Genomic DNA, 21,220 nt, shown 5'->3' on the forward strand with positions numbered 1-21,220 from the left:
GCTCCATAGGGGTGTCTCCAGCACAGCAGCTCTCTGGCTGTAGTTGCAGCTGGTCCTCACGGCTGATTGGCTGGGGGGTCAATTCCTCCCAGGGACGCCAACCAAGGCTCAGCTACAACAGGTCAGAGCACACAGCCCACACAGGGGAGCGCCTAGAAGGCCCAGCTCAGGTGACTGGGGAGGCTGAGCCACTGGACCCTACAGGACACCTACTACACAAAGCCACTCTACAAATTCCAGGAGACATAGCAGCTCTACCTAATACATAGAAACAAACACCTGGAAGCAGCCAAAATGTGGAGGCAAAGGAACATATCACAAAGGAAAGAACAGAAGAAAGCTCTAGAAGAGGAACTAAATGAAATAGATCCAAGCAAGCTAACAGCTACAGAGTTCAGAATTTTGTTTATAAGGATGCTCAACCATATTAGCAAGAGCTTTACAAAAATAACTGAGAAAATCGATGACATAATATAGTACCAATTTGAAATGAAGGCTACGCAAACTGAAATGAAGAATAATTTACAGGGAATCAACAGTAGATGACGCTGAGAATCAAATCAGCAATTTGGAACATGAGAAAACAAAAACCACCCAACCAGAAGAGCAAAAAGAAAAAAGAATCCAGCCCAGCCAGGCGTGGTTCAGCAGGTGAACGTCGACCTAGGATCCAGGCGATCGGGGTTCGATTTCCGGCCAGGGCACATGCTCAGGTTGGGGGCTCGATCCCCAGTTGGGGGTGTGCAAGAGGCAGCCAATCAATGACTCTCTCATCACTGATGTATCTCTCTCTCTCTTCCTCTCCTTTTCTCTCTCTGAAGTCAATAAAGATATATTAAAAAAAAAAATCCAGAAATATGAAGATAGTATAAGGAGCCTCTGGGACAACTTCAAGAGGCCCAACATTTGTATTATTTGGGTGCCAGAAGGAGAGGAAAGAGACCAAGAAATTGAAAACCTATTTGAAATAGAATTACAGAAAACTTCCCCTACCTGGGGAAAGACATAGACTTACAAGTCCAGGAAGCACAGAGGGTCCCAAACAAGAGGAACCCAAAGAGGTCCACAGCAACACACATCATAATTAAAATGCCAAAGGTTAAAGACAAAGAGAGAACCTTAAAAGCAGCAAGAGAAATGCAGTTAGTTACCTACAAGGGAGCACCCATACGACTGTCAGCTGATTTCTCGACAGAAACTTTGCAGGCCAGAAAGGAGTGGCAAGAAATAGTCAAAGTGATGAAAAACATGGAACTACAACCAAGATTGCTCTACCCAGCAAAGCTATCATTTAGAATTGAAGGTCAAATAAAGAGCTTCACAGATAAGAAAAAGCTAAAGGAGTTCATCACCACCAGACCAGCACTATAGGAAATGTTGAAGGGTCTTCTTTAAGAAGAAGCTAATGAACAAAAGAATCTGACAAACTAAATAGATCCAGAGACATTGACCCATGTAACAGACAATCATATTTCAGAGGAAAGAGGAAAGGAGGATGGAGGGTGGGATGAGATTAACCAAAGAAGTTAGATGCATACAAGCATAACCCATGGACACAGTCAACAACGGGGTGAAGGCCTGGGGAGGGGGTGGGAGCACGGTGGAGGGGGTCAATTGGGGGGGAAAATGGGACACCTGTAATACTTTCAACAATAAAGATAAATTTAAAAAAGAAAAAGATAAACTCTTTGGACCTCATACCCTCTTCTAGCTACCACCACAGTGGTCTCCTTTTTGTTATAATAAAACTCCTTGAAACATTTGTCTATACTCCCTGTCTCCAAATTATTTTCTCCCATGCTCACTTGAACCAAATAGGCTCACCCTCAACATGCCACCAGGATCATTAATTTACAATTGTTTCCATGTTGTTAAATACAATGGTCGATTGTCATCTTACTGGTCCCACGGAAACACCTAATACAAATGCTCACTCCTTCTGCCCAAATTTAGGTCTCTGAATGCCATTCCCCACTGTAAGATACTAAGAATTCTTGGAGAAATGACTCCTCTTGGATCTAGAGTGGAGAATATACGAGATGAGCTAGAGCCATCTTATTGTGACATAAAGCAAATAAATTCTCAAAGTTTAAGCGAGTCATGTCAAAAGATTGTGGATCCAGCTTGAAGGTGATCCCATTGGCCAAAGATAGGACAATTTGAGCATCAAAAAAATAAATAAATAACCATAAGTGGTTGGTATGCATTGACTACATTAAAAAAAAAAAGAATCCATAATAATACTCCCTACACCATTCAAACGACAAGGCATGCTGGATTCTTTTACTCCAAAGTGATTTTGTGCACCTTGTCTGAACAGTTAGTATGTTTTGCTTCATCTTACAGAACTCAGCTTTCAAGATCCAGCTCAGATGACACTCCCTAAGAAGTCTTCCCTAAAACCTCTGTGTAGTTCATTGTTTCTCCATATTTCAACAGAGTTCATTGTGCATGCCTCATACTGTACTGGAATTGCTTATTTAACTGTGTTTTTCTCTCTGAACTGTAAGTTTATAAACATAGGACCTATCTGGGTTTTATATTTGTTATTTTAAGTACCTAGCATATACTTTTAGACAGTTTCATATACTGTATACTATTGTTGTGAATGAGTAGATCAATTTCAATAGTATCCCCTGTTTCTTCTTCATCACACAATACAAATTTGTCTATATTTTAGACAATTACTGAATGTAGTAAATAGCTGGTTATTTTAGACAACATGCCACATTTTTATCACAAAATACATATTTTTTAATATTTCCCTTCTATTAGCAATTGTTTTGGCTCTGAGGACACTAAAAGTATTCTCCACTATCTTTTCCTGATTCTTATTCTTAGCCAATAGCTTCCTACAGTATTTTTATTTTTCTCAGTCTGTTTTCTCCCCCTAAAGATCCGTCTGCACACAGACATCTACCGCTAATGTAGGGGAAAGTGTTGAAATCAAAGTACGGTACTGATTTTTAAAATTTGTTAGTAACTGGTGACTTGACTTAGTTGTAATCTCTTTTTAAAATACTAGTTTGAAATAAATATTCTCTTTAAGTCATTTTGGCCCAACATCTGTAACACGTCCGAGCAGCTGACGTAGTATGTGCATGCAGGATGCCTGTATCACACCTCCCTCGGACAGTCTCCCACGAGGTGTGGAATCTTCCATGTACATATGCGTGTTTCCAGCCTTAGGTCTTTGATTTTTCAGCTTTAGCAGTTTAGGTGGTAGAGATGATGTAAACCATCTGTCTGTCAAAGGCATGTGCAATTGCATTAAAATGCTTCTGGAAAGCCCTCGGTCATACAGTGAATGGATTCTCATTCAGGTCAGGGGCAGGTGAGTGCGGATAGCTGAGGTCAGCGAAGCCGCTTAACGCGGGTCTGTGTTTGGGAGGAGCCTCCGGGGCTTCCGGGCGGAGCAGAGCGCGGGCGCTGAAGCCCAGGTGGAGAGAGACGCGAGGCGCGGGGCCGCCGCTCCGCCGAGCTGCGCTGCGCTGCGCCCCGCCGGTCGCTGGCCGCGGTGCTGATCGCTCTCCGGGGCCGCCCGCAGGCTGGGCGCCGGAACGCGCCCGGTGAGCTGGCGAGTTCGCCAGCGGCCGCCAGCTCCACGTCTTCAAATGTGGATTCTTGGTTCCGGGCAGGGGCGCACAGGCGGCACGCGGGGGAGTCACCGCGCGACTAGGGGCGCCTCCGACCCATTCCCACCGGGCGCGGCTCCTGCCCCTCGCAGCAACCCGGATAACAGCAACGCAGCGTACATTTATCGTCACAACATCCTCAAAACTTAAAAAGGTCGATAACGTTTTTAAGGTTTTGCCCAAGTGAACACAGATACCGGATGGCTGATCTCCCTCTGTCACGCCTCAGAAAATGTTTACTGCGTACCCTCGACGTGTCAGCCCGCGCTGCTCCTCCGCCGGCTCCACCCTCCTCCCACCACGGTCCTTTCCTTTTGCCCCCACCCCACCCGCAAACACGAGGTTCGCATCAGGGAACAGTCCTCTGCACAGCCTCCCCCCACCAGGCCGAGTCGGGGGCCGCACGAGAGGCTGGGGTTCGGAACCGTCAGGCACACCTCGCGGCCGCGCGCTCAGAAACGCGGCGGGGCCGGGAGAGCCGCGGCTCGCCTGAGCGCGCAGCTCGCTGTGTGACCTTGAACGCGCGGCCGCACGCCTCTGAGCCCCCTTCGGTTCTAGGGCTGCGTGAGGCGCTTCCCAGGTGCGCACAGGTCTCCTCCCCGCGGGAACACTAACACTAGGTTCCCTCCCCCTTTTTTTTACTCCCTGCCCCCACTTCCCGAGCTCAGTTGGGTACGCTCGATTCGTCTGCCCACCAGGTCCACGGCCAACTCTACCCCCTGTTGAGGGACAGCTCGGGTCTCCGCTGCGGTTGGCGTCCTCCCCGCCGCCGCCGTCCCCGCCCCTCCCCGCGTGTCACCAGCCCCTGGGCCACACGAGCCAGGCAGCGCCCAGTCCCGGGGAGACGGCTCCTCGCGCTCCCGCTTCGCGGTGCGGGGGCCCCGAGGTCCCCGCGCTCCGGGCCCCTTGGGGAAGTGCGAGATGCAGCTGGAGCGACGACGCGAAGGCCAGGCAGGGCTGGCGGGGCTGCGCCGGTGACAGGTACGTGCGTGGAGGCCGGCCAGCTGCTGGGTGGGGAGAGAGGCTTTGAGGGGCGAGGGTGGAGGAAAGGGGAGACTCCAGAAGGAGCGGAGGGCCACTCTGTTCTTCTCGCCACGTGTGTGCGTGTGCGTGCGTGTGTGTGTGCGTGTGTGAGTGTGTGTGTGCGTGTGTGTGCGTGTGTGAGTGTGTGCGTGCGCCCCGGCCTCCCTCTCCCCACTCCTCCCCGCCCCGAGCGCTCAATGTCCCCTTCCACCTCGGCTTCGGCTCGTCACTTTTCTCTCTTTCCTCGACTAGCTTCCTCCCCGCGCGCCCGGCCCCGCGCGCCCAAGGCCACCTCCCCGGGACCAGCTCCTCAGCGCAGCCTCCCCCCGGAGCCGGCTCGGGGCGCCGGCAGCATGTGGAACGCGACCCCGGCGGAGGGGCCGGGGCCCAACCTCACGCTGCCCGCCCGGGGCTGGGACGCCCCGCCGGACAACGCCTCGCTGGCCGACGAGCTGCCGCCGCTGTTCCCCGCGCCGCTGCTGGCCGGCGTCACGGCCGCCTGCGTGGCGCTCTTCGTGGTGGGCATCGCGGGCAACCTGCTCACCATGCTGGTGGTGTCCCGCTTCCGCGAGCTTCGCACCACCACCAACCTCTACCTGTCCAGCATGGCCTTCTCCGACCTGCTCATCTTCCTCTGCATGCCCCTGGACCTCGTGCGCCTCTGGCAGTACCGGCCCTGGAACTTCGGCGACCTGCTCTGCAAACTCTTCCAGTTCGTCAGCGAGAGCTGCACCTACGCCACGGTGCTCACCATCACGGCGCTCAGCGTCGAGCGCTACTTCGCCATCTGCTTCCCGCTGCGGGCCAAGGTGGTGGTCACCAAAGGCCGGGTGAAGCTGGTCATCCTGGTCATCTGGGCCGTGGCCTTCTGCAGCGCCGGGCCCATCTTCGTGCTGGTGGGCGTGGAGCACGAGAACGGCACCGACCCCCGGGACACCAACGAGTGCCGCGCCACCGAGTTCGCCGTGAGCTCGGGGCTGCTGACCGTCATGGTGTGGGTGTCCAGCGTCTTCTTCTTCCTGCCCGTCTTCTGCCTCACGGTGCTCTACAGCCTCATCGGCAGGAAGCTGTGGCGCCGGGGGCGCGGCGAGGCCGTGGCCGCCTCGCTCAGGGACCAGAACCACAAGCAAACCGTGAAGATGCTGGGTGGGTCCCCGCGCCCTAGGGCTCTGTCCCCGCGCGCGCTCCCCCGAGCCTTTCCACCTTCCCGCGCGCGTCTGCCTCTCTCCCTGTTTCTCCCGGTCTGTCTGTCTGTGAGTCTCTCAGTTATTCCTCCTCTCTTGTTTCTGCCTTGAACTCTCCCTTTGGTCTCCTAGATTTTCTGTCGTGTGTGTGCGTCCGTGTGTCTCTCTAGGATTTTTTGGAAAACTTCTTTGCTCTTGTTTTCAATATTTGTTTCTCTCTCCCTCCCTCCTTTCTTCCCTCCCTCCTTTCTTCCCTCCCTCCCTCCCTCTTTCCTTCCTTCCTTCCTTCCTTCCTTCCTTCCTTCCTTCCTTCCTTCCTTCCTTCCTTCCTTCCTTCCTTCCTTCCTTCCTTCCTTCCTTCCTTCCTTCCTTCCTTCCTTCCTTCCTTCGTCCTCTCTCCTGCCATCTCCGCCCCCCTCCCAACTTTGTCACAGTCTTGACTCTCTTTAGGTCTCTATCTTTTTGTGTCTTTCTTCCTGGCTTTCCTTTCTCTCTTCCACGGAAAAATGCCCCACTCCTATATTTCCCTAAAATGCCTTTTATATCAGTCCAGAAACTTTGCATCAAAACTGAGATATTTCTAAAAATCAATTGTGGCCTTTAAATGTTAAAGGTGAGCTTAAGCCCCCTCCTCACATAGAATTTGTGGATATCTAGGTTTCGCTAAGAGGAACAGGCATTAAGCCTAGGAAATATTCAGCGGTAAATTTAACCAAACATATGATCAATTCGGATAGTTCTGTCCCAGATGACTCATTTTTCTTTCAATGTTGTGATTTGCTTGGCGCTCTGCATTTTTTCCAATCAAATAATTGAATCAATTCTGTTTACCCTGCTTCTGTTTGTACAGCGTTGTGAGGAAGTCAGTGACAAATCAATGCCGGTGTCTCCATTTCTTTTCATGATTACCTGTCTTTCCAGGTAGAAAAGCTGCGATAATCAAGGCTAAGCTAGGACAGGCAGGCTTCCAGCATGAGAAAGGAGACTTTGTGGAAGCTGAGAGGCCTTACTGCCCCTCCCCAAACGGTCCTTCAGAGGACATTTGTGTGCAGAGTCACAGCGGAGCCTGCTGAATATGTACTGTGTGAACTCAGCTCTTTCAGTATATGTGTTTGGTACAAGTGAAGAAATACAGAATGTCTTCGCCTCCAAGCAAAATATTAATTCTACTTGCTTTTGTAGAACTATGATCTGCACTCTTTATGACTTGGAGACTATAGTCAATATCTTCTGTTAGTTTTCCTCTGATTTCTGAATTTTAAAAAACATAATCTAGAAATGCAGAGGTCTTGAAAAAAATGGGCAATATGAAGACCTGGATGGATGCTAATTAATGTTAGTTGGTTTTATGGGCTTTTATGCCTTACTTATGTCAAAGAATCGTCCACCCCAGCAGTTCTCAATCCTGACTGCAAATTCGGTCCTCTGTGAAACCTCAAAAAGAAAAAAAGCAGGTGTCTGGGTCTCCTAACTAGAGATTTTAATTTAATGAGTCTCTACTGCATCCAAGGAATCTGTGCCCCAGGGGACGCTGACCCATAGCTCCAGCTGAGTTCAACCCCTCCACCTCACGTGTGCCTGGCTGTGTCTAACACACGTGTGCCTGGCTGTGTCTAACACACGTAAACGGTGGACTGCTGTGAACAAACGGTCTAGTCAGTTGAGTCAATGTGTCCGTCCAACCCCAAAGTCGCTCAGAAAGTTTTTAAAGAGAAATGACTGGGAAGCTCCGTAAAACCGGTTACCCCGTTGATCCAGGCAGACTCGGTCGTGGCGCAGGTGCAGGGATGGGAAAAGGGCAGAGCGCAGTGTGTCTCTGAAGTCGCCGGTCGCCCCCCGCGTACCCCAGACAAAACCAGGTCTTCCAAACGCAGCGCGCTGTCCTCTGCGGTTGCTGAACTGACGCTCCCTCTCCCTTGCTGTTTAGCTGTGGTGGTGTTGGCGTTCATCCTCTGCTGGCTGCCCTTCCACGTGGGGCGGTACCTCTTCTCCAAGTCCTTCGAGCCCGGCTCCCTGGAGATCGCCCAGATCAGCCAGTACTGCAACCTGGTGTCCTTTGTGCTCTTCTACCTCAGCGCCGCCATCAACCCCATTCTCTACAACATCATGTCCAAGAAGTACCGCGTGGCCGTGTTCAGACTCCTGGGGTTTGAAGCTTTCTCCCAGAGGAAGCTGTCCACCCTGAAGGAGGAGAGCTCTCGGGCCTGGACAGAATCCAGTATTAACACAAGGGCAAGCACCTCGCTGAGCAAGGTCATCGCTTATTATTCCACCCTGGAAGCCACAGCACAGCAGGACTTGGGAGGAAGCTGAAGGGTGACTTTGGAACTGGGGACAGATAGGTCTGGAAACAGTCGAGGGGAAAGAGAAGGTAGAAGTTGTGGTGTGTGAGAGGTTTAATTTGATGGCAGGGTCACCAAGGCTCTCATACAGGATTTCTGCATATTCGCTGCCTGTGATTTTGCATTCAGCTGCTGGTGCTAGCAAGGGCTTTGCAACCTGGAGAAGGGAGAAGCTGCAGAGAGGGAAATTAGGGCACTTCCTACCGGATAAATACGTAATCTGATTTACTTTTTCATAATGATAAAAAAAATTTGATCAAGAGAATGACATTAAAATTTAAAATTTTAAAGTGACTTTTTAAAACTAGCAGTTTTCATATAGCTCTAGATCAGCACTGTCCAAGATAAATATAATGCAAGGTACTGAAGTAATCAATATAAAAATTATTCAGGAGAATTTTGCATTCTTTTTTTAATCCAGAGTCTTTGAAATCTGCTTTGTTTTTTACATTTACAGTGAATCTTAATTTGGACATTAAGTTTTCATCAGTAATACTTGCTGTATTTAGATTTCATAAAATTTGCAGGTGAGAAAGTAGATTCATAAACCTCAGTTGTTCGAACATATGTAGAAGTTTTCCAATAACTAAAACTACTATAAGTTTTTTAATTTAAAATTGATCGAAATTAAAAATTCAGTTCTTCAAATATTCAGTGGCCAAATGTGGCTAGTTGTTACTATATTGGATAGTTCATCTCTAGAGTATATGTAAAATTGTTGTTACTTTTATAAAATGTTTAACAATTAATACCAATGTTGTTAATCTTATAAAATGTTTAACAATTAATACTCATTTCCTGAAATGTTTTTATTGCAAAATAAGCATCACAGAGTTTTAGCATGATGAATCCCCCAAATCACACCTAAATGTCCTAGTCATGCTTGGAAGGAAATGGATGTGAAATATAAGATGCATTTTTAAATTAGGTGCAATTATGTGTGTTAATATTCAGGAAATGAGACTTTATAAAAATTATAGAAAATCACAAACTGCCTTATTTGGCTTAACAAAACTATTTAAACCAACCATAAGGCTTTGTGAATAAAGGAGTAATTTATAACTTACTCTGGAAAGCGTACAGGAACTTCACGAACATAAAATTTTTTCCAGTGGTGAAAAATTCAGAATCCCTTAAATGCTACTGCTTAGCAATGTTCAAAACTTCTTTAATCTTATAGCTATTCATTTCAAAATGCCTATGCCATGTTCTGTCTCGAAATTACTTTTGCTGTTTACATCCCACTGCTTGTCTGATAGATATGTTTACTTGCTTTTCCAGTCTCCTTCTTAATCATAATGATGAATTATTACATACCTTCAACTGAATACTGTACATGTTGGTTATAAATCTAAAATTCCTTGTATAGTCAACTCTTTGCATACTTTTAAAAATTTATCTTTATTGTTGAAAATTTACAGATATCCCCTTCTTCCCCCACTAGCCCCTCCCTTCCCGCACCCTTCTTCCCCCACTAGCCCCTCCCTTCCCGCACCCACTCCCTCCCCCCAGGCCTTCACTACACTATTGCCTGTGTCCGTGGGTTATGCACATATGCATATAAATTCTTTGGTTAATCTCTCCCCACCCACCTACCCACCCACCCCTGCCTTCCCACTGAGATTCCTCAGTCTGTTCCATGCTTCTATGTCTCTGGATCTGTTTTGTTCCTCAGTCTATTTTGTTTATTAGATTCCACATATAACTGAGAAGCATATTAAATATATTATTCCAAAAATGATTTCTTCATCGTCCTGTGCAATACTAAGTTATATATGCAATTCCTACTCGAAATTATTGGTTCAACTATGAAACTGATTGAACCACTTAGGGAAATTACTGCCATGATTGATCCCCCCCCACCAAAAGCAACAATTATTTTTCTGAAGTAATTGATTCACTTTATTTTAGAAACATGAAAACATAATCATAATTAGAATGGTTTCTCTAGAGAAATATTTCCGAAATCTATTCTGACACTAAAACTGCTCAGTCGATTTAGTCTAAATGCAGAGCTTTAGCAAATTAATTATTCAGTTAATTCTGGGGGTGCATCAATATTTTTTTAAGTACACTGATTTATTCAAGCCCATACGATACTAATTAGGTCATTCAGCATTATTCTCCTAAACAGAGTCCAGCAAATCCCAAAGAGGTAATTCAGCCTCCTGAAAACGTAACATTTTCGTCTACAAATACATTCTACTTGAGAGAAAACACGCAAAAAAGGTTTGATTTCCATCACTCAGTTGATTGCCTTGGAGAAAAACTGTGAATTAGTCGCTTACCTATTCAATGGGCCCCCTTTTCTTGTGGGTTCACAGGGAATAGTTTACACAGCAAGGACCACTGTTGTCCTTCACTGACATTAATCTGGGACTCAGAGGATGCAGTTAGAGAAAGGAGTTTTTAATTTGTGCTTTTACATCACTGCATTTTTACTGTTTGTAACTTCTTTGTGTCCTTGTAGTCCATAAATTGTTTAAGACTCAGGGAAAAAAGGAATTTACACTGAGGAAAACTGTTTGTAAAAGTCATTTCACGGACCTTAGTATGTGCCTGATATGTTCTAAGCTCTTTAATGAGCTATTCACTTGTGTGTTATGTTGCAAGAGGTAACTGATAAATATATTAAGTTTTGAAGTAAACATCTCCAGTTGACACTGGATCAAACTGTTCTCCAGTATCTCAAGGGGTTGTTCATATCCCTGTTTTGTTGTGTATTTGGTTCAGAATAAATTTAAAATGGGCCTTTCCTACACAAACCAGTCAAACTTGTAGATGCAGCCAGTGTGTCTGCTAGTGGTAATTACATTCACAGCATGCTTTATTAATGTATGGAAAGTAAAGGACTGGCTTCTTTTTTAATCTGTATTTCCATTTCCCTGGTCCTCAGCAATGAGGCTCCTCTCACCACACCTTACACTGTCACAAAATCAAGGCTTGCATTCTTTTCATTATTGGAAGGGACTGTTATACAAGAACTTTTTAATAATTGCATTAAAGAAAACATTCTTTGCCATGAATTATTTAAAATTGGCAGTTTTGTGACAATGAGATTTAGAAACACTTCTAGTGTCTGGCCAGACTTTGGAAGCCATTTCTTTGCAGTCAACGTTTTATTGCATTATCTAATGATCCTCCTATGATTTCCTTGCAATTTAGATTGCAACACTAGCCAGTGCCCCGCATTAATTCAGTGAATTTATAACACAAATATCTTTTTTATCCAGAGAATGAACTGCAAGTCAAAATCAACAGGAAGCACTGTGCTGGTGGCAAACATTAACTGCTTTAAGCATACATCTTCCATTTATTCACATTAAATAAGCTCGGTCATGTTCATTCTTGGCAATATTCTAAGTTTGAAGCAAGTGAGGGAGAGAGTTTGGATGAGCCTTGTTTTGTGCTTTTTCTTTTGAACACAAATCCTTGCACGGTGTTGGAGGCTAGCCATTTTGTTTAAAAAAAAAAAAAAAAAAAAATGTCATGCTGATGTCCCTCCCAATTACCTGGATATCTGCAGGAATTCCAATGAGCACTTTATGCTGTGACAGAGTGCAGACTTTGCTCAAGGGACTGTCAACTACTCTCAAGACTGGCAAACCATTAAAGCCCTCAAAAAACATGCCTCACGTAAATTCACCAAAATGTTTACAAATGTCCTTCCCAGAACTCCTCTCTCCTGTCCCCCCTCCAGGCCCAGAGATAGTATTTGGGAAGACAGTTTGGAAGATGTTTTGTGATTTTAATATGTTAAATACAAACATTTCTCTAGCTCAAACAACACAACTATTTATACTTTTCACTTTTAGCACTATAGGTTTAGCATACCAGAGAGTATTTGTTCATATAAATATATCCTGACCACCACTGATACCCCCTGTATTCTAAGTATGTATAGAATTTACTGCTTGGTCAGTTTGTGTTGTTACAATGTGTCATGTCTCTAATAATATTTTCATTTGTGATTCTTTGTTTAAGGTCTTTGTGAATATTAAAGAGTTTACTATAGCTCTCATGTACCTGTCTTATGAAATCAGGCACCAGTTTTCTTTACTGTGTGTGTCCTTAACCCAGCAATTGCTTAATAAATGTCTTTTTAAAGTCTACATCTACTTCCTTCCACATACAGTTATAAATCTTGGTATCTGGGAATATTTTACCTCTACTCCTGTTCTAAACTCAGTTCTCTTTTTTCATTTTACTTTCTGACATACAGATTTTGCAGCAATGAGGTGTTTGTTGTAGTGGATTTTATTTCCCCAAGGGCTCCAATATTTAATCATGAGTTAGGCCATTTCTGTAAGTAGTAAGAAGAGTCAGGGACCCTGTGGTGGGCTGGGACCCCCATGTTCTCTCCACCTCTCTCTCTTACCACCTGTCACCATCCGAGTCAATGGCATCGCAGCCTCCGTGGTAATACACTACTAATGTGTGACTCAAAGGCCACAAGCTCTCTGAGTCCAAGGAAGGCTTCCCGTTCACCTTGTGTTCAGCAGCCACCCACTGGATGTCTGTGGGACGGATGAAAGTTTAGAGACTGGATTATGTGTCACCTGGGCATCAGCTTCCAGATGTGTGGACCGTGGGGGCCAATAAAATTAAAGCTAAAATTGGAGGACCACTAAGGTGGCCAACTTTTATTTTCTAATGAATGGACTTCAAATTACCCTACTACCCATCACCATCATTTCAACTTAAAAGAACATGAAACTTAAAAGTAGAAAGGACATAATCTCAGAATAAAAGGCCCTCACAGTATGCAAGTTCACCACGGTCTACACACCACAAAACCATAGCTGTGTGCAGCTAATGTGAGTTGTTACAATTTGGAAGTAGTACCTAAAAATGTGAACTTGGTAATAATTAGTAATACACTAAAGTAATCCAAAGAAGCAAATCATGAAATTTGCTCTTATTAATCTGCGGAGGCCCTTTCCAGTGTCTTCTGACCCCTTCCAACCACTTCTCTTTCAATTCAGGGCCCATCCCATTCTTTCAGGCCCATCCCTGTGGCAGACCATGGGTCTGATTTAAGGTCAAAAGAGCAGAGGCCAGCAAGTCTGCCTGGGACTTGGTGGGTCTCCCAGTCTGAAGTCAGTGTGAAAATGCTTTACTTCCTGGCTCATAGTTTGTTCCTCCTTTTAGTTCTAGGTATTTCTGCCTTAAGCATCTTTTTGTAAACATCTTTGTTGCTGGCAGTCTCACCACCACCATTTCCACCACATAGCTACTACTTGGCCCTAAGGCAATTTCACCATAAAAGATAACTGGTTGAGCCCAGCCAGGCATGGCTCAGCGGTTGAGCGTCGACCTGGGATCCAGGAGATCAGAGTTCGATTCCCAGTCAGGGCACATGCCCGGTTACGGGCTTGATCGATGACTCTCTCATCATTGATGTTTCTATCTCTCTCTCCCTCTCCTTTCCTCTCTCTGAAATCAATAAAGATATATTTAAAAAAAAAAAAAAGATAACTGGTTGATGGTTGGCTTACACTGGCAGACTTACTGTGGTTTTTTTTGTTTGTTTGTTTGTTTTTTAATAAATCTTTATTGATTTCAGAGAGAGGAAAGGAGAGGGAAAGAGAGATAGAAACACCAATGATGAGAGAGTCATTGATCGGCCGCCTTGAGCCTGCAACCCGGGCATGTGCCCTGACCGGGAACCAAATCCCGATCGCCTGGATCCTAGGTCGACGCTCAACCACTGAGCCACACCCAGCCAGAGTCACGCCCGGCCAGGCCACTGTGTTGTTTTTTTTAATTTATCTTTATTGTTGAAAGTATTACAGGTGTCCCATTTTTTCCCTATTGACCCCCTCCACTTCGCTCCTGTCCCCTCCCCAGGCCTTTACCCTGTTATTGACTGTGTCTACGGGTTATGCTTATATGCATATAACTTCTTAGGTTAATCTCTTCCCACCCTCCACCCTCCTTCCTTCTTTCCTCAGAAATATGATCATCTGTTGCATATGTCAATGTCTCTGAATCTATTTAGTTCGTCAGATTCTTTTGTTCATTAGCTTCTTGTTAAAGACCCTTCATCATTTCCTGTAGTGCTGGTCTGGTGGTGATGAACTCCTTTAGCTTTTTCTTATCTTTGAAGCTCTTTATCTGACCTTCAATTCTAAATGATAGCTTTGCTGGGTAGAGCAATCTTGGTTGTAGTTCCATGTTTTTCATCATTTTGACTATTTCTTGCCACTCCCTTCCGGCCTGCAAAGTTTCTGTTGAGAAATCAGCTGACAGTCGTATGAGTGCTCCCTTGTAGGTAACTAACCGCTTTTCTCTTGCTGCTTTTAAGATTCTCTCTTTGTCTTTAACCTTTGGCATTTTAATTATGATGTGTCTTGCTGTGGGCCTCTTTGGGTTCCTCTTGTTTGGGACCCTCTGTGCTTCCTGGACTTGTAAGTCTATGTCTTTCCCCAGGCAGGTAGGAGAAGTTTTCTGTAATTCTATTTCAAATAGGTTTTCAATTTCTTGATCTCTTTCCTCTCCTTCTGGTGCCCCAATAATATGAATGTTGAGCCTCTTGAAGTTGTCCCAGAGGCTCCTTATACTATCTTCATATTTCTGAATTCTTTTTTGTTTTTGCTCTTCTGGTTGGGTGTTTTTTTGTTTCCTCATGTTCCAAATTGCTGATTTGATTCTCAGCGTCCTCTACTGTTGATTCCCTGTAAATTATTCTTCATTTCAGTTTGCGTAGCCTTCATTTCAAATTGGTACTTTATTATGTCATCGATTTTCTCAGTTATTTTCGTAAAGCTCTTACTAATATGCTTGAGCATCCTTATAAACAAGATTCTAAACTCTGTATCTGTTAGCTTGCTTGGATCTATTTCATTTAGTTCTTCTAGAGCTTTCTTCTGTTGTTTCCTTTGTGACATGTTTCTTTGCCTCCACATTTTGGCTGCTTCCAGGTGTTTGTTTCTATGTATTAGGTAGAGCTGCTATGTCTCCTGGAATTTGTAGAGTGGCTTTGTGTAGTAGGTGTCCTGTAGGGTCCAGTGGCTCAGCCTCCCCAGTCACCTGAGCTGGGCCTTCTAGGTGCTCCCCTGTGTGGGCTGTGTGCTCTGACCTGTTGTAGTTGAGCCTTGGTTGCTGTTGGCGTCCCTGGGAGGAATTGACCCCCCAGCCAATCAGCCGTGAGGACCAGCTGCAACTACAGCCAGAGAGCTGCTGTGCTGGAGACACCCCTATGGAGCAGGATTTACTTCAGTGGAGCTTTGGTGTTCGCCAGCTGCGTCCCTTGAGTGTCACTCGTGGATGTGGTAGGGTTGTAATCCAGTGTGGTCGAGTCTGACCACTGGGTGCACTATCTCTGGGGCCTCCCGTGAGGTGCCAAGTCAGCCTCTGCCAGTGCCTTGCCCAGGGCCACCCAGCATGAGCTACACAGCAAACCGTAGTTGGCTGCTACTTGTGCTGGGCTTGGAGGTGCCCAGGAAAGGGCAAGCTATGAGCCCAGGCAGGCTGCCGCTAGTGCCAGCCATATGGGGCCTGCTGCTGCTTGTTTGAGAGAATTTAGGAAAGTCCTAAGCATGAGGCTCGAGAGGCCACTTGCACAGAAAAGCCCCTGGAAATGGCCTGGATGAGCTGCAGGTGGGGAGGGGCGGGGCCTCCGGGAGTCACGGGGCGGGGCCAAAGGTGTGAGTCAGGTGCTGGCGACTCAAACATGGCACCTGCCTGCCGGCTGTGTGCGGGGAGGACTCGCCAAAGGAGCCATGGCCTCCGCCAGCCCTTCCGCCTGGGAGGAAGCCGCCCTCCGCCTCTCGCCCGGATTCCAGGCAGGTTAGTTCCCCCCGAGTGTCCCGGGTCCTTTCAGGCTGCTGCCCGGCGCTGGGCTCAGAGGGAGCGTCCGAGTGAGTCCGTGCCGGGCCCTTTAGAGGAGCTGCTGGGGCTCCCGCAGCCTCCAGGACCCTCAGCCACAGTCCCCACTGGTGTCACAGCTCGAAGGTGTGGGGACGTCTCTTCCCAGCCCTGGACCCCTGGGCGGGGGCCTGCTGTGGGGCTGGGACCCCTCCCTCCTCCGAGAAACCCCCACCGCCGAGATTCCCTCCCTGGTTTACCCCGTGGCACCGGGTGTGGGCCCGCGGCAGCGTCTCCAGGATTCAGTCCCCATCCCTCGCGTCTCCGCCCCTCCTACCGTCTCGGTGCTTCTTCAGGTCCCTGGTTGTGGGGCTTCTGTGCAGCCAGATCTCAGGAGGCTCTGGGTGATGGTGGTTCTGTGTTTTCGTTGTAATTCTGATGTGGTTGCGGAAGGCGGCGGGCACAGCTGTCCCCCGCCGCCATCTTGTTCCTCGCTGTGTTTAAACTAGCTGTCAGTGTGGATTTATTTCTCCATAAATGGGCTCCATGGGTGGGCTCACTTTCCTGGTCTGCTGCTGGGACTGTGTGGCTCTGGGCAGGTTTCTTTCACCAATTTTGACATTGGTTGTACCCTCCTCTAATTTAATTAGTTTTTTAGTGACTTTCCTTTATTGAGTCTTTCCAAAGAATTCAGTGTCGTTTTCCAAGAAATAGCGATTCTCTTTTCTCAATCACATTTCATCAACTTATGTGATGTTTAAGTAGTTACAATAACACTTTGGCAGAGAAAGACTTGGGAGCAAATGACCCAGTTGGTGGACCCGAATTGCCAGGTGTGCAGGCGCATGGCCTCCTCGCACGTGGCACGGTCAGGATCTGTGACAGGGAATAGGGGCCATTGGCTCTGGGCAACCGAATTAGGAACACTTCTAGCCCTGGCCGGTGGCTCAGTGGGTTGGAGCGTCATCCCATTCACCACAGGGTTTCGGGTTGAGTTTCAGGTCAGGGCACATACCTTGGTTTCAGGTTTGATCTCTGGTCAGGGCACATGTGAAAGGCAACTGAATAATGTTTCTCTCTCCCATCTCTCTGTCTAAAATCAATAAAATTATCCTCAGGTGAGAATAAAATAAAACCAAAACACTCCTAATCCCTATGTAAAAGCACTGAGAATATAGAGACTTGTTGGTTCCCTCTGAACAGAATAAATCCAAGGAGATAACTCTCAGGGACTGTCCAGAGTCCCAGAAAGCTCAGGGCGTTTCATCCTGTGTGTCAACTCCCATCATGTGGCACCGGCTCCCAGAAACATTGGGCTGAGAAAGGTCATTTGGGTGACAACATGTCCCCTTTGCCTGCCACAGCACCGGTTGCACCTGCTACTTTTGCACTTGTCCTGGATATTTTATTTTGTAAGGACGTGTCATTTAACAGTTGTATTAAAGGAAACTGAGGTGGAGTTGTCAGACCTGCACTTGGTATTTCTAACTTCTACCAGAGTCTGGTCTAATAGTGCATGAGATGCATGTTCAGCACAGAGTTCTCTCCTTAACACAAGGCAAACCTGAAAGACGACCAGCTGTAACCCATCTCTATTCCCAATAAAGTATGCAAAGCACTTGCTGGAAAAAACAAAAACAAAGTGGGCTTGGACACGTGCTATTAGGGAAAGTCGACTCCTTCCCATCTCAGGTGGGAAAAATATTTGGTGGGGAAACTAAAGTTTTTCCCCTCCAGTTGTGCCGTGGCTCTCACTGCAGTCTTCAAGATGCATGAAGCCACCAGGCTGCCAGGCAGCAGGTCAGTGGGAAATGGGGAAAATGAGAGATTAGCAATACCTGCAATATGTACAGGAATGAGAGGCTGAGCCTTCCTCCCATGGAGCATAATCTAAACACTCCTGTTACAATGGTAACAAGCTTTCAATTTTGCTTTAAATCTACTCAGGCCAGTAATTATTTTAAGAAGACTGTGCCCAAGCTAATAACACGTAGCACTGCCGAAGGTGCATTTACATTTCAGTATGTGAAGTGAGATTTTCAATTGTCCTCCTAAATGAGTTTTACTCATTTTGGATTCTGTGGTTTTTCACACATGTACCAGAACTTCATGAAAGCTGTTTCTGTTGGCTTCACTGTCAGAAGAAACTCTTGGCACACAGGTGAATGAGGCCACTTTTATATCAGTGCTGTCAGATACTTTTTAAGAAATGATCAGTTAATCTCACTAATGGGCTGAGGTTTTTTCATTCAATTGATGGAACTGAATTAAAGCTTTTAGAAGTTATTTTGTCAAAGTGAAAAATCTTACATTACTGAGAATGGGTACTTGTAATTTTGGTTAAAATGTTCCCCATTAAGTTAAATTATCCATTTTGGGGTGATGTAATACAAGTGCAATTTCAGTGAAGCAAAATGTCATGATAAAAACAATGTTCTGACTAAATTTTGATCCTATGGAATAGATAGCAGAACTTGGAATTGATTTTGGTATATACTGATTTTGAATAATTCATAATTCATCCAAAGAAACTGTGATAGTCTGTCAATTAAAGTAGAAAATATATTGCCCAAATACACATTATTCACACACATACACAAATAAAATATCTCAAAATGGTAATGTTCATTTTTTCTCTTTGCTGCCATCGTCAGTTGGATTTCAGAAATGCTTGTGCTTTTGAAGAACTACTTTGCAAATTGCCCTAGTACTCTAAAATGTAAAATGGGACTATAAACAGGCCCTCTGCATTTGGTTGTCTTTTGTTTAAAATCAGTTGAGCCTGGCTGGTGTGGCTCAGCGGTTGAGCATCAACCCAGGAACAGCGAGGTCACCAGTGCAATTCCTGGTCAGGGCACATGCCCAGATTTTTGGGCTTGATCCCCAGTAGGGGGCCTGTAGGAGGCAGCTAGCTGATGGATGTTTCTATCTCTCTATCCCACTTCCTGCCTCTCTCTAAAATCAATAAAAACATATTTTTTAAAAAATCAGAGCAGTCAGCCAATGGAATACCAAAGCCCCTGAAAACCAGTGTTTGAAGGGCTGTGAAAATCTACTGAAAACAAAGCTTGTGGTGGGGAAATGAAACATATCCTTGCAAAAATGGGAAGAAACTAAACAAATTACATAATGAGGGCTTGAAAATGTATAGATTTAATTTTGAAGTTCTATGATTTATCTTTGGGATATCTCACAGTTTGGGTTGAATCTTTTGATGGAATAAAATTGAGAGGCTCTACTATTTTCTAAGCTCTAAATATAGCAAAGCATTTAAAAGAATCAGAGGGTCAGCTTATTTGATAATTTTTGTCATAAAAATACTTGTCACAGAATAGGAACAAAACAACAGAATCTGTAAAAATATTTGGGCTGAAGTTAAACATTTCAATAAGAAAAAAAGTAACAACAACAAAAAGAACATCCCTTTCTTAGAATTTGTTCTGACTTCACTACAAGCAGCAATAAAAAAATGTCAAAATTTTCAAATTTATTAACCACAGATGCAACATAGAAGGAGACTGTGGGTAATTCTATTAAAAATAAAGACTAGATTATATTGAAAAAGCTCATTCTTTATAAAAATATCAGTGATATAATATTGAAGATATATATGGACCAAAAAAGCCCAATTAAATTACATAAATATATGCAAATAATTTTCCTTTTTATTTTTTAAAACATTCAGAAAATCAGTATAAATTATTTTTATTTTTGTTTGCTAAACCAGACTTTACTTTTAGAAAGAACTTTGAAAATAGTTTGTGAGTAGAGCTATTTTAAAGTTCCACCAATAAAATAAACTACCTTAGTCAATACATAAAAACTTCAATAACTTTACATTAAATTATTCTTAGTATTCCCTTCTACTCTCCAAAGTGCCCCAGTTTGGACAATGAATTTTATCTGACATCTGCAATAGAAAGTGTCACGATCTATTAGTGATGTCTGCCATGAGTGAGTGAGATGGTCTTGGGGCATTTTCTGATCTTGGTGATTCTAGCTGGAGAACAGTAGTTATCATAACTGTTAGTCCCAACGTTTCCTGTAAAAAGGAAAATGCTTCTGTGGCAGTGCTGGCCCTAAAGAAGACCCTAAAGGAGTATTTTCCCAAAGGTCTCCCACGACACAGTTGTTAGAGGGCAAAAGTTTTCATTTAGTCTTGGGGGCCAGGGGCAGGCGCTGCATATCAGATAAAAGTCAACGTCACCAGAATTGTGATGGAAATGGCTTGTGTGACCCCCTCTTTCTCAGTCTCTTGCTTCCTCTATATTTTCTGTCTCTGTATCAGTCCCAAAGAGCTTCAAGATGTGAAGCGTTGATAGGCAAAGGGGGCGGGGGGGGGGGGGGAGAAAGGGAGGGGCTGGCAGTCATGAGGCATCAGCACTGTGGCACCTGCAAGGAAACACGCCTGTGAAGATGGAATTTTTCCGGGGAGGCTGTTTACGGGGCTTGGCCTCCTCTGAGCCTTAGACTGTCGACTCTGATGGGTTCATCTTGGCGTTCTGACTACCCGGGAAATGTGTCCCTTCCATTACTCAATCCTAAGCTACATGCTGGGCGGTGTCTTGGCTGAGAACTGCTCCTCCCCTCATGTGCTGCATTTAAATGCCCTGTTCTGTGACCAGAGCTTCTACCACTCTGGCCTCTCAGCCCTGACTCCCTTCATATAGAAGCTCTTCAGCCTCTTTGCTTTCTCCCTGTCAACCAGTCCCCCCACCTCTATGACCCTAATCCAATCAGCACTTTCTAGTGAATGTTCTCAGGCCCCGGGCCTGCTTTCCGCCATGTCCCCGGCTGTGGATCGAGACCACTATCCCCCTTCTCCGCTTCCCCCTGCAGGTGCTGAAAGATGACGGAGAACCATCTGGTAGCACCAGGCGATGGGGGCTCCAGCGTTCAGGGTGAGCGCACTGTCCCGATCCATCACTCTCTGGGCAGCGTGTCCTGACTCGGCTCTCCTGTTCTCCACAGAACCTCTTCCGTTGTCCTCAGACCATGCAGATACCCTTGCGTATCGCTTCAAAATGGATATAAGCAGCCGCTGGTTGAGAACTGTCTTAGCCCCTTGACCCTTTTCTTGGGTCAGAGTGGGAGCTGGGTCTGTGCTTGTAATCAGGCCACGTTCTCCACCGGTGCTCTGCTTCTCTCTACCTCTTGTGCCCTCTCTCCTGAAGCTTCGCCCTTCTCTGTTTTGCTGGCATCTACCATCAGCGTTTAAGCCTGCCCA

The 21,220-nt window shown here is 45.7% G+C and overlaps 1 protein-coding gene across 1 annotated transcript; it reads left to right on the forward strand.

Annotated features, from left to right (window-relative positions):
• The first annotated feature begins 5,011 nt into the window (after nt 1–5,011).
• On the forward strand, nt 5,012–8,155 carry GHSR (growth hormone secretagogue receptor). Its single transcript, XM_016208239.2, has 2 exons — nt 5,012–5,804; nt 7,770–8,155. The coding sequence occupies exons 1-2, from the start codon at nt 5,012–5,014 to the stop codon at nt 8,153–8,155; spliced, it is 1,179 nt and encodes a 392-aa protein (XP_016063725.2).
• Nucleotides 8,156–21,220: the final 13,065 nt, after the last annotated feature.

This window comes from Miniopterus natalensis, chromosome 6 (assembly GCF_054644295.1).
Source record: "Miniopterus natalensis isolate mMinNat1 chromosome 6, mMinNat1.hap1, whole genome shotgun sequence".
NCBI classification, from domain to species: domain Eukaryota; kingdom Metazoa; phylum Chordata; class Mammalia; order Chiroptera; family Miniopteridae; genus Miniopterus; species Miniopterus natalensis.